The following is a 15,450-nucleotide window of genomic DNA, read 5'->3' as shown; positions in this document are numbered from 1 at the left end:
ATGTGACTGGAGAAATTATTTTTTATTGTGATATTGCAGAGACTTGCTGCTTATTTGAAAGCAAACAAATTAATTGAGACATTAATACAAAAGGCAGGTTTTTCTGGCTTTGCAGGATGTTTGGAACATAGCAGCATGATCAGACAGTAATCAGATTCAGACAGTAAAGGAAGAGGGTAGAAATCTACATGTTGTCTTCCAAGATTTAGCTAATGCATTTGGCTCAGTGCCATATAAACTTATGTGGAAAGCTTTTGAATGAATCCAGGTGCCAGATAAGGTTACTAGGCTTGTTAAAGCATATTTTGAGGACATTAGTTTTTGCTTTTGAACAGGGGGATTTGTTATGTCATGGCAGCAGTTAGAAATAGGTGCAATGGCTGGATGTATGATTTCACCATTAGCATTTACGATGCAGTGGGTGATTTGGGAATTCATGTGATGGGCTCAATGAGTAACCGTAGATGTTAAGGGAAGCTGGTTGCTGATTGTATCATTAATGGCCACAGCAACCTTAGGGTGTAGCTGTAGGGTTGGAACAGCAGAAACTGTGTGGCTGCCAGTAGGAACAGGGGGGGCTCTAATGGATTGGCATAGGATATTTTACATCTTATCTTGTGTATGATTATAATTATTTTCTATAACCGCTTATCCAGTTCAGGGTTGCTAGGGACACTTTTGAGTAGCCAATCCTACCAGCCAACATGTGTTTATGGACTGTGGGAGGAAACCGAAGCACCGATACCCACAAGAGACAACACACTAAACTCCTCACAAACAATGACCCAGAGTGGGACTTGAGCCCACAACCCCAGGTCCCTGGAGCTGTGTGACAGTGCAGGCACTAAAACCAAAAGAGAACACTACAATTTCTATGGTGGATTTTTACAACTCAAACTTGTTTTCACTGAATATAAATAGAATTATTTGTAATCAATACTATACATGGAACCGCCTATAAACTCAAACTCCAAATCAACTCAATCAGGGAAGCTTGTGAGCTCATCCTTTCCTATGTTCCCTCCGGTCAGGATCACTACTACTTTTTTGCCCATTATATCAGGAATCATATTGTTGATGACAGCAGCAAAAGCAGCAGAACCTGAGGGTTCCACTACAAGACCGGCACGGTATAGGATTGACACAGCTGAGATGATTTCCTCATCAGTCACCAGCACTATCTCCTCCACGTACTTCTTACATAGAGCATATGGCAGAGCTCCTGAGGGGTATCACGCACAAAACATCATGTTTTCTGATATGGTACTGATAATGACAGCATATGTTGTTTTTAATGTTGATGCTTTGGCTAAATGAACACAGTTTTGCATTTAAGTAGTTTTTAAGATTAGTTGGTGTTTGAAGTTTGCATTTAAGTTTAATATACAGAAGCTAAACAGGATATATATATATATAGACACGTTAATCCTTGAGCAAAATTGCATTTCTAAATCATCAGACAAGATATTAAAACAGCTAATACCACTTTATTACATACTGTTATCTATAAATATGGACAAATGTATAAAGACATTGATTGCAATATCAGCAGCCATCTTTAAATCTAAATTTTGTCCATACTTTTTAGAGGTAGCAGTATGACAAGCAGACAGGAAAAAACAAACATAAAATAACATATTGTATAAAATCTTTTGTTTCTCCATAATTCAAACAGGATTAAATTTAAATAATAAATCTGAAAATGTCATGATCTGAGGCAAAGAATACCTGCAAATGGTGGTGCAAGACCTGAGGCAATACTCTTGCTGTCCATACCCACAGGCTTCTTCTCAATGAAGCTTCTGTACATGGTGCATGCTGTGCAAAGTTGAAATATGTAATTTACATATTTATACACATACATAATTGACATATTTACATTAAAATGCTAAACAAAATTTAATTTTCTAACTTTAATTCTTTACCTCCTTTTGGCTCCACTCCGTAAACTCTTGTCTTTTCAAGTCCAGACAGTTTAATGACAGCGGCCACTCCGGCTAATAAACCCCCTCCACCACAGCACACCACCACAACATCTGGATCAGGAACTACCTCCAGGATCTCAAAACCAATACTAGAGCACCATAAAAAGTGTCATACTAGAGACAGCACATTACTACACTGTGTTAATAATACTGAAGACACAGCTCTTGAAATCAAAATGAGAAATTCCACAAAAACATTTGTGATTAACTTGCTGAAATTTTAAATCTTATTGTGAAGTGTAATTACAGATGATATTCGGTTTGGGTGAAACAGCAAGTCCATTTATTTTCTCATTGGCAGTGATAGGAATGAGACACCTGAAGACTGTAATGCCTCTAAAGCTTATTGACAGTAATTAATCACAAGAAATGTAATACATTTTTTGCAAAAAATGGTTATTTTCATATCTCTGAGGTAAATGTTTAATGGTTATATTTGTGTTGTGTACAATGTAATCCCCGGGTTCATATTATCAGCAATGTAATCTCTTTAATAAGGTATTTAATGTCTCATTATTACATACCTGGCATGACCTGCTATGAGGTCCAGGTCATTGTAGGAATGTAGGAAAGTCATTTTGTCCTCTTGAACACATCGACTGACCACATCAATGAGACAAGATGTCGGCACCCGCTCAACCTCAATACCAAAGCTCTGTTCGTTTTTTAATGAATCAAAATAGTTTTCAGACTCTGTGGACTTTTCTGCAAGTGTACAATGGATGTTCTAAAAACAACAGTTAACTGTGTATTGTAAGACATTCTTACTTGTATCAGCAGAGACCTGGACATGGGGGCTGTTTCAGGCATAACCACTTTGCCTTTTGATCCGTAGTGTTTAGAGGCATAGGCAAAGGACTTCCCGTAATTCCCAGCAGACATGGTGACCAAAATGCCCTCTCTGGATTTCCGAGCAAACTGATTTGCAACACCCCTGATTTTAAACGACCCTGTTGTTGCAATAAAAGAAAGATACAGATTGAAATAAAAGCCATGTCCCTGGGTTTGGAATACGTACAAATTTGCTCAAATCATGCAGATGTCCCAAATACAGTCCTTGTGAGGAATTTTGCTTCCACCATACAGTCAAGTGGCACTGAGTCATATGATCTTTTTTGAAATGTTACACTTGTGATATGCCTCAATCTACTGAAACATCCATATATAATTATGATAAAATTATAATATCTCAATGTTCAGGATGCTAACAAAAAATAATTTATTTTGTAGATTGTAGATATTATAGAAGAGAATAAAGCTTTTAAACAAAATCACATATTTGATCATGTCTGCATTTGAAAATATGGATCAAAATTATGTGCACTATTATAGGAAGCTGTATTTGTGAAGGCAATTTTAAACAATACATGTTAGTTAGATAAAACATATTAGAGTTTGGCGGTAGATTGCTTCGCTTCACGATCAAACATGTCACAATACGTTGCCAGAGAACTGTCAAACAAAACAATATATTGCATTGAAATAGTACACAACAGTTTGTAGCAGAACTTTAGATTACTTAGAATTTTGGGATACAATAGAACTCTGGGATGGAATCTGGAATTTGAACTTTGGAACTTAAAGATATTTGGTGACTTTTAGCTGTGAACATAGACATTTAGAAGTATAAACGGACCCGTCTTCTGCATGTTCTCCAGCTTAAGGTGAATGTTGCTGGGCACATGAAGAGGCAGTGTGGTCTGGCACCATGGAATCATGGGAGTATTGATCACTCCCAAAGGGCTGGACATGACTGTGTCCCGAGCCTCTTTTAGCATCTGGAGGGTAATGCTGTCAGCGGTCAGTTCCTCCATTTTTCTGGAAGAGAAGGAAATTTGAGGTCACTTTATGATCAAAAATGTGCCATATTAACCCCTATATTAAATAGTGCACACTTTTTTTTCAGTCAGTCATTTTGAAACAGTGCCCAAAAACCTTAACAAGGAACTACACCCTAACACCCTTTTTTAAGAATATATCTATACACCTTTCTGTATTCCTTTCCCTCAAACCTGCACATGTGGAATATCTGTGCATGCTTGGGGAGAGAGTGATGTAATATATCAGGAAATCCATCCAGTCAATTTGTTTCTGTCTAAATGAAAGATTGAACATAATATTTTGTCATATGGCCTATAAAGAAATGCAATGTTTTTATTTATGTTGTCAGAAAATGTATCTAATTCATCTCCTTGTTATTGGGATGTATTTCAAGAAGGCCAATCTGTAATCTACCATATTATACCTTTAATCCACTCTTACAGATATAAGGAGTCATCATCATCATTTTCTTCTCCGCTTCTCCATTTCAGGGTCGCGGTGGCAACAGGGCGAGCAAAGAAGCCCAGACGTCTCTGTCCCTTGCAACATCCACCAATTCCTCCTGGGGGATCCCAAGGCGTTCCCAGGACAGCCGGGAGATATAATCCCTCCAGCGTGTCCTGGGTCTACCCCGGGGCCTCCTTCCAGTTGGACGTGCCTGGTATACCTCCAGTGGGAGGTGTCCAGGAGGCATCCTGATCAAATGCCCAAACCACCTCAACTGACTTCTCTCAATGCGAAGGAGCAGCGAGGTTCTCACCCCTTACCTGAAGGGAGCATGCCATCTGTTTCCGGGAGATAACCATGGCCTCAGACTTGGAGGTGCTGATCCGCATACCGACCGCTTCACACTCGGCTGCAAACTGCTCAAGTGAACGCTGGAGGCCTCCGTGCGAAGAAGCCAGAAGAACAACATCGTCCGCAAAAAGCAGAGATGCCACCTCCTGAGCTCCTCGACGGAAGCCCTCCTGCCCCAGGCTACGCCGCGCCACCCTGTCCATGAATATCAGGAACAGGAGTGGAGATAAGGCACAGCCCTGATGGAGTCCAATGCCCACACTGAACAAGCCTGACTTACTACCAAGGATGCGAACACAACTCAAACTCTGAGAGTACAAGGACCGTATGGCTCGCCGAAGCGACCCTGGCACCCCATACTCCTGGAGCACCTCCCACAGAATCTCTCGGGGAACACGGTCATATGCCTTCTCCAAATCCACAAAGCATGTGTAGAGTGGAGTAGCAAATTCCCACGCCCCCTCAATCATCTGTGCAAAAGTAAAGAGTTGGTCCATAGTTCCACGGCCAGGACGAAATCCGCATTGTTCCTCCAAAATCCTAGGTTCGACTATCGGACGGATTCTCCTTTCCAGCACCTTGGCATAGACTTTCCCCGGGAGGCTGAGAAGTGTAATGCCACGATAATTGGCACACTTTCTCCGGTCCCCTTTTTTGAAAATAGGAACCACCACCCCGGTACCGTTCCCGAGGTCCAGGCGATATTGTATAGACGTGTCATCCAAAACAGCCCCACAGTATCGAGTGCCTTCAGTAACTCTGGGCGAATCTCATCCACTCCTGGAGCTTTGCCACTGCGAAGCTTTTTCACCACCTCAGTGACTTCAGCCAAGGAAATGGAATCTGACCCCCCAGACACTTCTGGCCCTACCTCCTGTACAAGAGGCATGTCTCTCGGGTTAAGGAGTTCCTCAAAGTGCTCCTTCCAACGCCCAACAATACGCTCAGTCGAGTTCAGAGTTTCACCATCCTTGCTGAGCACAGCTTGGACAGTGTCTCCCCTCCCCCTCCTGAGCTGTCAGAGTGTTTTCCAGAACCTCTTTGAGGCCGCCCGGAAGTCATTCTCCATGGCCTCTCCGAACTCCTCCAATGCTCTGGATTTTGCTTCAGCAACTGCCACAGCTGCAGCCTTTTTTGCCTGCCGGTACCCATCCGCAGAATCGGAAGTTCCCCGAGCTAGCCAATCTCGAAAAGCCTCCTTCTTCCGCTTGACAGCTTCCCTCACCCCTGGTGTCCACCAACGGGTTCTTGGGTTGCCGCCATAACAGGCACCGACAAGCTTTTGACCACAGCTACATGCAGCCGCTTCCACGATGGATGTCCGGAACAGTGTCCATTCAGACTCCATTCCCCCTACCTCCTCCGGAACATGTGAGAAGTTCTCTCGGAGGTGAGAGTTGAAATCCATCCGGACAGAGTCATCTGCCAGCTTTTCCCAGCATACCCTCACAATACGTTTGGGTTTACCAGGTCTGTCCGGCAGCTTTCCCCGCCATCAGATCCAACTCACCACCAGATGGTGATCGGTTGACAGCTCAGCCCCTCTCTTTACCCGAGTGTCCAAAACATACGGCCTCAGGTCAGAAGACACAACCACCAAGTCGATCATTGACCTTTGGCACAGAGTGCTCTGGTACCAAGTATACTTATGAGCAATCTTATGTTTGAACATGGTGTTCATTATGGACAAACCATGGCTAGCACAGAAGTCCAACAACATCACACCACTCGGGTTTAGATCAGGCAGTCCGTTCCTCCCAATCACTCCTCTCCAGGTTTCCCAGTCATTGCCAACGTGAGCATTGAAGTCCCCCAGCAAAACAACAGAGTCAGTGCATGGAATCCCCTCTAGAACTCCAGTCACTGCCTCCAAGAAGGCCGAATACTCTGAGCTGCTGTTCGGTGCATACGCACACACAACAGTCAAAGTTTTCCTCTCTGCAAGCCGGAGCCGCATTGAGGCGACCCTCTCGTTTACTGGGACAAACTCCAGCTGTACAGGCACCAGCCGGGGACTTGTGAGTATCCCCACACCCGCCCGGCGCCTCTCACCCTGTGCAACTCCTGAGTAAGAGAGAGACCAACCCCTATCGAGGAGTTTGGTTCCAGAGCCTACACTGTGTGTAGAGGTGAGCCCAACTATATCTAGCTGGTATCTCTCAACCTCACGCACCAGCTCTGGCTCTTTCCCCCCCAGTGAGGTTATGTTCCACGTACCAAGAACCAGTTTCCGCTGACAAGTTCCACGACGCCAGGGGCCCCCTTGCCCCCGCTCTGTGCCCGATGGGCATTGCACCGCACCCCTACTCTGGATCTTGCGGGTGGTGAGCCTACATGATCCTCCCACGTTGCCATTTCGGGCTGAGCCCGGCCGGGTTACGTGGGCTGCCCAGCTACCAGGTTGGAGTGGAGTACACCACATTTTAATGTGTGTACTCATAGAAATGCTTTTGGATCATGTTTGTCTGGATCTTCACTCCAGACCTGTTCGCCATGGGAGACCCTACTGAGAGCTAACAGCTCCCGACGACATAGCCCTGGAGGTCATGAGACCACACAAGCCCTTCCGCCACGACAAGAACTGCATAATAAGAAGTAGGTCATATTATCTGAATGTGACATAAATGACTAGATCCCTACTTTATATCAGGTCAAGTCAAGTCAAAAGGTAATGGCAGAAAATAAAAACCGGTGTGAAACAAAAATAGGTTCAATGCAACACAGGGTAAGAAACAAAAACAGGAAGAGTTCTAAAATGAGCTGGAAATGAAAAAGTGGGGTGTAAAAATGGCTGGGAAATGAAAAGGTCAACTGCAAAAAGTAGGTGGAATACATAAATATAGTGATAAACGGAAAATGGGTGAGTAACGAAAACGAATGGAGCACTAAAACGGGTGTAAAACGAATATGGGTGGAGAACGAAATGGGTGGGGCACAGAAAACGGGTGGAAAACGAAAATGGGTGGGGCACGAATACAGGTGAAGAACTAAAACGAGTGGAACACGAATACGGGTGGGGCACGAAAACGGGTGGGGCACAAATACGGGTGAAGAACGAAAATGGGTGGGGCACGAAAATGGGTGGGAAACGAATACGGGCGGAAAACGAAAACGGGTAAAGAAAAACAGGTGAGGAGAAAAAAAAACATTGTTGCAAAATAAAATTTAGACGTTACTCCAGTTTGTGTTTTAATTCAGAGGGTTTTTATTATTATTGAATAACAGTGCTGCTATTTTCAGGTTATGTTAAGCTTACATGTTAATATTAATAAAATAATACTGTGACTTTAGGATTCAGAGCGTATTCCACATCGGTGCACTCTGTGACACTAGAGCACGCCACAACCGAAATAACACAGCGCTCACAACACATTAATATTATCTCAGGTATAGTCTTTAAATAAAAAAGAAAACAGATGCAATGCTTAAGAAATCCTACCGTAACGTATTTGAGAATATCAGTCAAAGTTTAAGATCTCAAACGAACCAAAGTCCAGATTTAGGAGTCGCTCCGTGCCGCAGTTCGCTACGTCGTGGGAAACGGTGCTCGGAGCTGAAGACATGTTTCCAGACGGACCGTGTTTAGAGAAGGACCGCAAACATGGGGCTACCCTGTCTACCCTATAGCAGAACATGACAGAAGTGATACAGGTGATTTAAAGGTTATACCTGCTCTAAATGTGGAGTTCTGAAGAGAGTCAAAGTGAAAATCATGAGTGTAGTGAGGCATGTAGTGTGTGCTATGTCCGGAGGAGTGGACAGTTCTGTAGCTGCCCTTTTACTCAAACGACGAGGTGAGACATCCATCCATCCATCCATATACACACACACATATATATATATATATATATATATATATATATATATATATATATATATATATATTTAAATATATATGATTAAAGGTGTTGACGCTTTACTTTAACCTAGACAATAATGTTTTATTTTTCTACTGAAGGCTATCAGGTCACTGGAATTTTCATGAAGAACTGGGACTCTCTGGATGAACGAGGTGTGTGTACCTCAGAGCGAGACTGTGAAGATGCGTATAAAGTTTGCCGTGCACTGGATATTCCCTTCCATCAGATCTCCTATGTTAAAGAGTACTGGCATGAAGTATTTAGGTATTCTATCATTAGTTTTCCCTGCTGGGCTGATTTGTGTGAGGTAATGTTTCTGTATGGGATAATATTTTTATCTTTTATTTTTGCAGTAACCTTCTTGGGGAATATCAGAAGGGCAGAACTCCAAATCCAGATATAATATGCAACAAACATATCAAATTTAAACATTTTTATCAGTATGCTGCCAATATTTTAGGTAGGTATTTGTTTTTCATTGTTACTGTGGTCAGTAACATTTATTCTGTTGTTTACTTTCCTAAATCCACACCAAATCTTAAACATCTGATACAAATGTTTAAGGCTTCTGAAGACAAGTATAATAATATGGTAGGAATAAAGACAAACTCTGCATGAAGAAAGACTGCTGACCACTGCTATAATCTTGTGTAGGTTTTTCTGATTGGTTGGTAGATTTATTGATTGATTGGATGATTGATTTGTTGATTGGACATTTAGTTTGCAAAGTTTTGAAATATTAAAATGTGCATGGGACATGAATTAAAGAGAATTTTCTGTTTATGCAAATATCAATATTTATAATATTGTTAAGAAAAATTGTCTGTGAGCGCATGCAAATGATATGTGCAAGGTGGCGCAGCAGGTAGTGTCACTATTACACAGCTTCAGGGACCTGGGATTGTGAGTTCAAGCCCTGCACCGGGTGACTGTCGGTGAGGAGTTTGGTGTGTTCTTCCTGTGTCTGCATGGGTTTCCTCCAGGTGCCCTGGTTTCCTCCCACAGTCCAAAAACACATTTTGGTTGGTGGATTGAAGACTCAAGTGCCCATGGGAGTGTGTGTGTGTGTGTCACCTGCGAAGGACTGGTGTCCCTCCAGGGTGTGTTCCTGCCTTGCCCCCTTTGATTCCGTGTAGGTTGTGGACCCACAGTGACCTTGAACTGGTTAAGCGATTAAAGACAATGAATGAACAAATGAGATATGCTACATTCTTGTTGTTTCCATCAAAACACTTTAAAAATCACAGCTTCAGAATCACTGTGATGCCCCACTGAGCTGTAACAGGGAGAATAGAGCTTCTGTAGTTGCTACTCTGGGCTCAGCACTGTAGAAACCACACAATGTAACTTTTGGAGGAGGGTAGGAGACCACCTCCTTCCCTCAACGATTTCCATACAGTGCTGTAAAAATTAATTACACTAGGGGGAGCTTCAGAAGCAAAAACCCAAATATTACCTAGTGTTCCTTTAATGATAAAACTTATTTAAAAAAAAAAGGCAATTTCTAATTGGTGTTTATATACTGCTTAAAAACAAATAATGTTCTCCTGAGGGATCTCCTCCCAGACACTCCTGGACAGTGTGTGGTGCAATGTGTCATTGGCGAATGATGCCCAGATGTGCTCGATTGGATTCAGGCCTGGGGAAGGGATAGGCCAATCCATCTATTCCTTCATCATGCAGGAACTGCTGACACACTTCAGCCACATGCGGCCTAGTATTGTCATGCAGCAGAATGAACCCAGGGCCCACTGCACCAGCATATGCTCTCACAATGGGTCTGAGGATCTCATCCCTGTACCAAATGGCAGTCAGGGTACCTCTGGCTAGCACATGGAGGGCTGTGCAGCCCTTCACAAAATGCCTCCACACACCATTACTGACCCACTGTCAAACCATCATGCTGGAGGATGTTGCAGACAGCAGAACATTCTCCAAGCTTTTGTCCGCAAATGCCAATCGCCCTGCACAGTGTTGGGCTATAAGCACAAGCCCCAGTTGTGGATGTCGGGCACATCTCCTGGTGTACAGGCCTGTCTCCTGGTATCTCCTCCATGCTCTGGACACTGTGCTGACAGACACAGCACACCTTTTTGCCACAGCTCACATTAAGGTGCCATCCTGGATGAGCTGCACTACCTGAGCAACTTCTGTGGGTTGTAGAGACCACCACATGCTACCTCTCAGGGTGAAAGCACTGACAATATGCAAACATGACCAAACGATCAGCCTGAAAGGATGAGAACAGAGAAATGGTCTGTGGTCACTACCTGCAGAACCACTCCTTTATAGGGGTTGTCTTGCTAATTGCCTCTCATTTCTATCTGTTGTCTGTTCCATTTGCACAACAGCAGGTGAAATTGATTCACAATCAGTGTTGCTTCCTAACTGGACAGGTTGATTTCACAGAAGAGTGATTGACTTGGATGTATGTTGTATTGTTTAAGTGTTCCCTATATTTTAACAGTGTATAATATATATATATATATATATATATACACTCAAACAGTGACTGTACTACAGACGCATGCTGTAAGCAGTAATTAATTTGTCTCATGTTTAATAATTGTATCTGCATGTTGAGCAGGTGCTGATGCCATGGCAACCGGTCACTATGCAAGAACTTCTGTGGAAGACGAGGAGGTTTTTCAGCAGAAGCACACACTATGTCCACAGCCTCTTTTCAGGAATCGCTTGGAGATCAGAAATCGTAAGTTTTATTTCTGTGATTCTTGGCATAGTATAAATGTACTTTTTTGCTTAGAAAACTGCTGTCGACCTCCCTCTCTATGCCATTAATTGCAGTGTCTATTTGTTCCCATTTATAATAACATTATATTTTAGGATGTTTCTACACAAAGCTGCCTACACTAAGTTTTTGAGGGGTACTGATTTTGTACCTACACTCATTGGCTGTATTGTCAGAAACATCTGCAATGTAGATGAACTTTGTCAGTAAATAATTACAATCAATGTGTTTTTCAGCGGTGAGGCTGTACCAAGGTGCTGATCTTCTGAAAGACCAAACCTTCTTCCTCAGTCAAATTTCCCAGGGTGCCTTGAAGAAAACCATCTTTCCATTAGCAGCACTTACTAAAGATTTTGTAAAAAAGATTGCTGCCGAAGCAGGTTTCTATCATGTTCTAAAAAAGAAAGAGGTAAGGGACCATTCTTTCAGCAATAATGCACTACATTAATAGTAGACTATGGCGGCACGGTGATGCAGCAGGTAGTGTCGCAGTCACACAGCTCCAGGGACCTGGAGGTTGTGGGTTCGATTCCTGCTCCGGGTGACTGTCTGTGAGGAGTTGGTGTGTTCTCCCTGTGTCCGCGGGGGTTTCCTCTGGGTGCTCCGGTTTCCTCCCACAGTCCAAGTGTTGCCCTGTGAAGGACTGGCTCCCCCTCCAGGGTGTATTCCCGCCTTGCGCCCAATAATTCCAGGTAGGCTCTGGACCCACCGTGACCCTTAACTGGATAAGCGCTTACAGATAATGAATGAATGAATGAACACCTGAATCAGTGTATTGAAGTAATATTGAAATCTAAATCAGGATAAAAAGAAAGCTTCACCTTGTATTGGCTTTCTTTTCTCCTCTAGAGCATGGGTATTTGCTTCATTGGTGAACGGCACTTTGAGGATTTTATCCTTCAGGTACATGCCTTTCCAACCAGGCCTCAATACTCCTTCATATTTTATGATCTCACGCAGAGTGTATTTTAAAGTTGACTTTTCTTTATTAACAGTATTTAGAACCAAAACCTGGAAATTTTGTCTCCATTGAAGATGGGAAAATCATGGGGAAGCATAAAGGTAAGTCAGGTTCTTTTTAATGGTGTCTTCAATAAAATCACAGAAAAGACCAACTATACAGGAGTACTGAAAATATAACAACTTTACTTTAGACCATGTCTGTTTGGTCATGATATTACGACACCGTGTTACAAGCAACTGCCATTACAAAGTTTTATTCCGACAGATTACAGATGGTCCACTTATTCTATCAGGTCAGAGCTTGGCATTCATTCTGAGTTTTCCAAACAGGTTGGTTCACATTTACCTTAGGACAGAGAGCACGGATAGGAGGGCAGAAAGACCCATGGTTTGTTGTCGATAAAGATATCAAGACCGGAGAAATATTTGTCGTGAGTTACACACAAATCTTTGCTCATGGTGATATTGTTTTATTTATTGGAAAAAAAAAATCACACTTCTTGTTCCTTTTTAGGGTCCTACCACAAACCACCCCGCCCTGTTACGGGACACAATTCAAACAGATCGTTTTCACTGGATCACTGAGGAGCCTCCTGCTGAACTGATCAGAACCCAGATGATGGACTGTCATTTCCGCTTCCTTCATCAGATGCCTTTAAGTGAGAGCCAATCTTGACTTTCGTCATACCATCGCTGTCCAATGAAAAACATGGATCTCCATTTCTGTAGATTTTTAGTTTATTACATCATATGAACACCACAGCTTGTGAACAGACCTATAGAAATACCCCAAAATTTCCAGTCACTTGGAATTAGTTATTTTTACATTGATTTATGTTGAAATTTAATACGTTATTCCCCCTACTGTAAAGTTGCTTGTTTGGAAATGTTGGAGATGTTTTTCATTGGGCATTGAAATATGGAAATATCTTTTTGTTTCCTTACACTTAAAGTGCAATCTAAAATAAATTTGTGGTGTGTGTTTGTGTGTGTGTGTGTGTGTGTGTGTGTTAGTTCCATGCACTGTGACTCTGAATCTGGATGGATCATTGTGGATAACAGCAAAAAGGCCAGTACGAGCCCTCACACCTGGACAGGTAAGCTATTCTTAAGGCAAACATTTTACAGGATATACATTTACAGTCATCAATCACCAGATAAAATGAGTTTTTCCTGAAATAAATCCCTGTGTTTCCTCTGTAGTTTGCAGTGCTGTATAAAGGGGACGAGTGTCTGGGCAGTGGAAAGATTATTCTTCTGGGTCCGAGTGAACACACACTTCAGAAACACCATCTTCAGCTGAGCAGAGACTGTAAAACCCCAGAAGAGTCTCCAATTTCAGAGAGCTGAACTGAACCAGCACACATTCACATACTCTAGATACGGCATGAATTTATTAAGACACCTTTAACATTGGGGAACTACTACACACAACTTGGCTTGAGATCAGCTGCAGACCCCTTATGTTGCTTAAAAATACATTTACAATCAGTGTTTACTTGTTTTATAAGATAAAGATATGTTTTATTCACCTTCACTGGTTCTTTATATAATGTTTCCCTGTAGCAGCTGACCATACCATTATCCCCCAGTCAACAATATGACATTATTTTCTTCACATTCATGTTATTAATGAGTTTCTGTTTTGTATTAATTTATTGCATTTCTTTTATCCAGGAAAAATAAATTTCAAGAATGATTACAACCTCTGCTCAGCCTGTGTTTAATGTGTGCCATGGCACATCATTTTTGTTCCAAATATCAAAATGTGCATTATATCTTGGATGGAGAATCAGCTGCTGAGATTTTAGCCTATAATTTTACCTTTTAAAAGGCCCTGGTGTATTATGGGAGTTAATAGGAACATACTATACCAGATATAGCAGGAACATTATAAAAAAATTGTCTACCAGGAATGTATTAGATTTAGTTTTCATTAAAATTGTAAGCCTTTTCATATCTAGTTGCTTTAAAACAAACTAGGAAAATATACTGAGAGATTGTTCACTTCCTTGGGCGGCACAGTGGCGCAGCAGGTAGTGTCACACTGCTCCAGGGACCTGGAAGTTGTGGGTTCGATTCCAGGTGACTGTCTGTGAGGTGTTGGTGTGTTCTCCCCGTATCCGCGTGGGTTTCCTCCGGGTGCTCCGGTGTCCTCCCACATTTCAAAACACGTTGGTAGGTGAATTGGTGACTCGAAAGTGTGTGTGTTGCCCTGTGAAGCACTGGCGCCCCCTCCAGGGTGTATTCCCGCCTTGTGCCCAATGATTCCAGGTAGTCTCTGGACCCACCGCGACCCTGAACTGGATAAGCGCTTACAGATAATGAATGAATGTTCACTTCCTTGATATGCCTTAGTTACATGTTTTGAGTGAGTCATGTTTTAATAAAAAGATTTGATCTGAATTCCTATTAGTTCCTATTATCACTGGACATTAATAGAGTGATATAATTAAACGAATCAGACGGGAAAATGGCTAATATCCCTTTAGACAATCCGCAGTTCTGGGCTTAAGCTTTTAGCTAACTCATAAATTCTGCTTTTTGGAACCGCCCCCTGATCATTGAACAGGTTCTGTGTTTTCAAGAATCGCTGAAGTTTCAAATACTTGATACCAATACAAATGCACGTTCTACGCTCCGCCACTAGAGGGGGCGCGTGGTTCATATATTCAAAATATATATTAAAAATAAATAAATGATAAGCAGATTGTGTTACTGTTCCGTGGTTGCATTGACACTACTCACATACATAATGAGTAATAAACATAAACAAATGGCATATACATCATATATAGAATAGCATTTTATAAATAATCCACAACATGGAGTATCTACTGCAGTATATATTCAGATATTATTACAACAACCTGTTTTAATATTACAGTCCACACCTGTAAGAGTACAGCTTTCCCTGATTATTCTTTCTTTGATTATAAATGTTTTTTATTTCAACAAAATATTGAGGCTTACAGAAGCAGAAAAGGCCACACCATCTCTCACACCATCACACAAGTGAATATAAATGGAAACTGTAGGGCAGATTTTGATGCAAATTTTAGGGTAAATGTAAGATTAATTCTGAGTTTCTAAAATCTATTTTTGTTTGTTTGTTTGTTTGTTTGTTTGTTTACAGACAATTCAAAGGTAAGTTTTATAATGTGTGATAATGTAAGTTTAATTCCAATTGTATGATTAACTATAAACAGTTTTCAAATATTTGTTTTAAAGAGTCTTAGAGTAAAAATTGTCAGGTTGTGTTTTTTTCTGCAGA

General features: G+C 41.8%; 2 protein-coding genes across 3 annotated transcripts; one reads left to right on the top strand and one right to left on the bottom strand.

Moving 5' to 3' along the window:
• Window positions 1-83: 83 nt before the first annotated feature.
• On the bottom strand, window positions 84-8,182 carry srr (serine racemase). The gene is made up of 7 exons (XM_066668379.1): window positions 8,044-8,182; window positions 3,622-3,803; window positions 2,754-2,935; window positions 2,510-2,640; window positions 1,926-2,074; window positions 1,729-1,818; window positions 84-1,222 (listed from the first exon to the last, which is right to left on the bottom strand). Exons 2-7 carry the CDS (start codon window positions 3,797-3,799, stop codon window positions 981-983), a joined length of 972 nt encoding a protein of 323 aa, XP_066524476.1. The 5' UTR covers window positions 3,800-3,803; window positions 8,044-8,182; the 3' UTR covers window positions 84-980.
• On the top strand, window positions 8,181-13,850 carry trmu (tRNA 5-methylaminomethyl-2-thiouridylate methyltransferase). Of its 2 annotated transcripts, XM_066668376.1 has the most exons (11): window positions 8,181-8,398; window positions 8,563-8,728; window positions 8,818-8,924; window positions 11,052-11,174; window positions 11,450-11,622; window positions 12,063-12,116; window positions 12,209-12,275; window positions 12,507-12,607; window positions 12,691-12,835; window positions 13,191-13,273; window positions 13,380-13,850. In XM_066668376.1, the coding sequence occupies exons 1-11, from the start codon at window positions 8,317-8,319 to the stop codon at window positions 13,524-13,526; spliced, it is 1,248 nt and encodes a 415-aa protein (XP_066524473.1). In that variant the 5' UTR covers window positions 8,181-8,316; the 3' UTR covers window positions 13,527-13,850. The 2 variants fall into 2 exon arrangements, with proteins under 2 accessions (XP_066524473.1, XP_066524474.1); XM_066668377.1 differs by lacking the exons at window positions 8,181-8,398; window positions 8,563-8,728; window positions 8,818-8,924 and adding an exon at window positions 10,820-10,892.
• Window positions 13,851-15,450: the final 1,600 nt, after the last annotated feature.

Source organism: Hoplias malabaricus, chromosome 4 (assembly GCF_029633855.1).
Source record: "Hoplias malabaricus isolate fHopMal1 chromosome 4, fHopMal1.hap1, whole genome shotgun sequence".
Classification (NCBI taxonomy): Eukaryota; Metazoa; Chordata; class Actinopteri; order Characiformes; family Erythrinidae; genus Hoplias; species Hoplias malabaricus.
The sequence above is the reverse complement of the archived record's forward strand: the minus strand, read 5'-3'. Positions and strand labels throughout refer to the sequence as shown.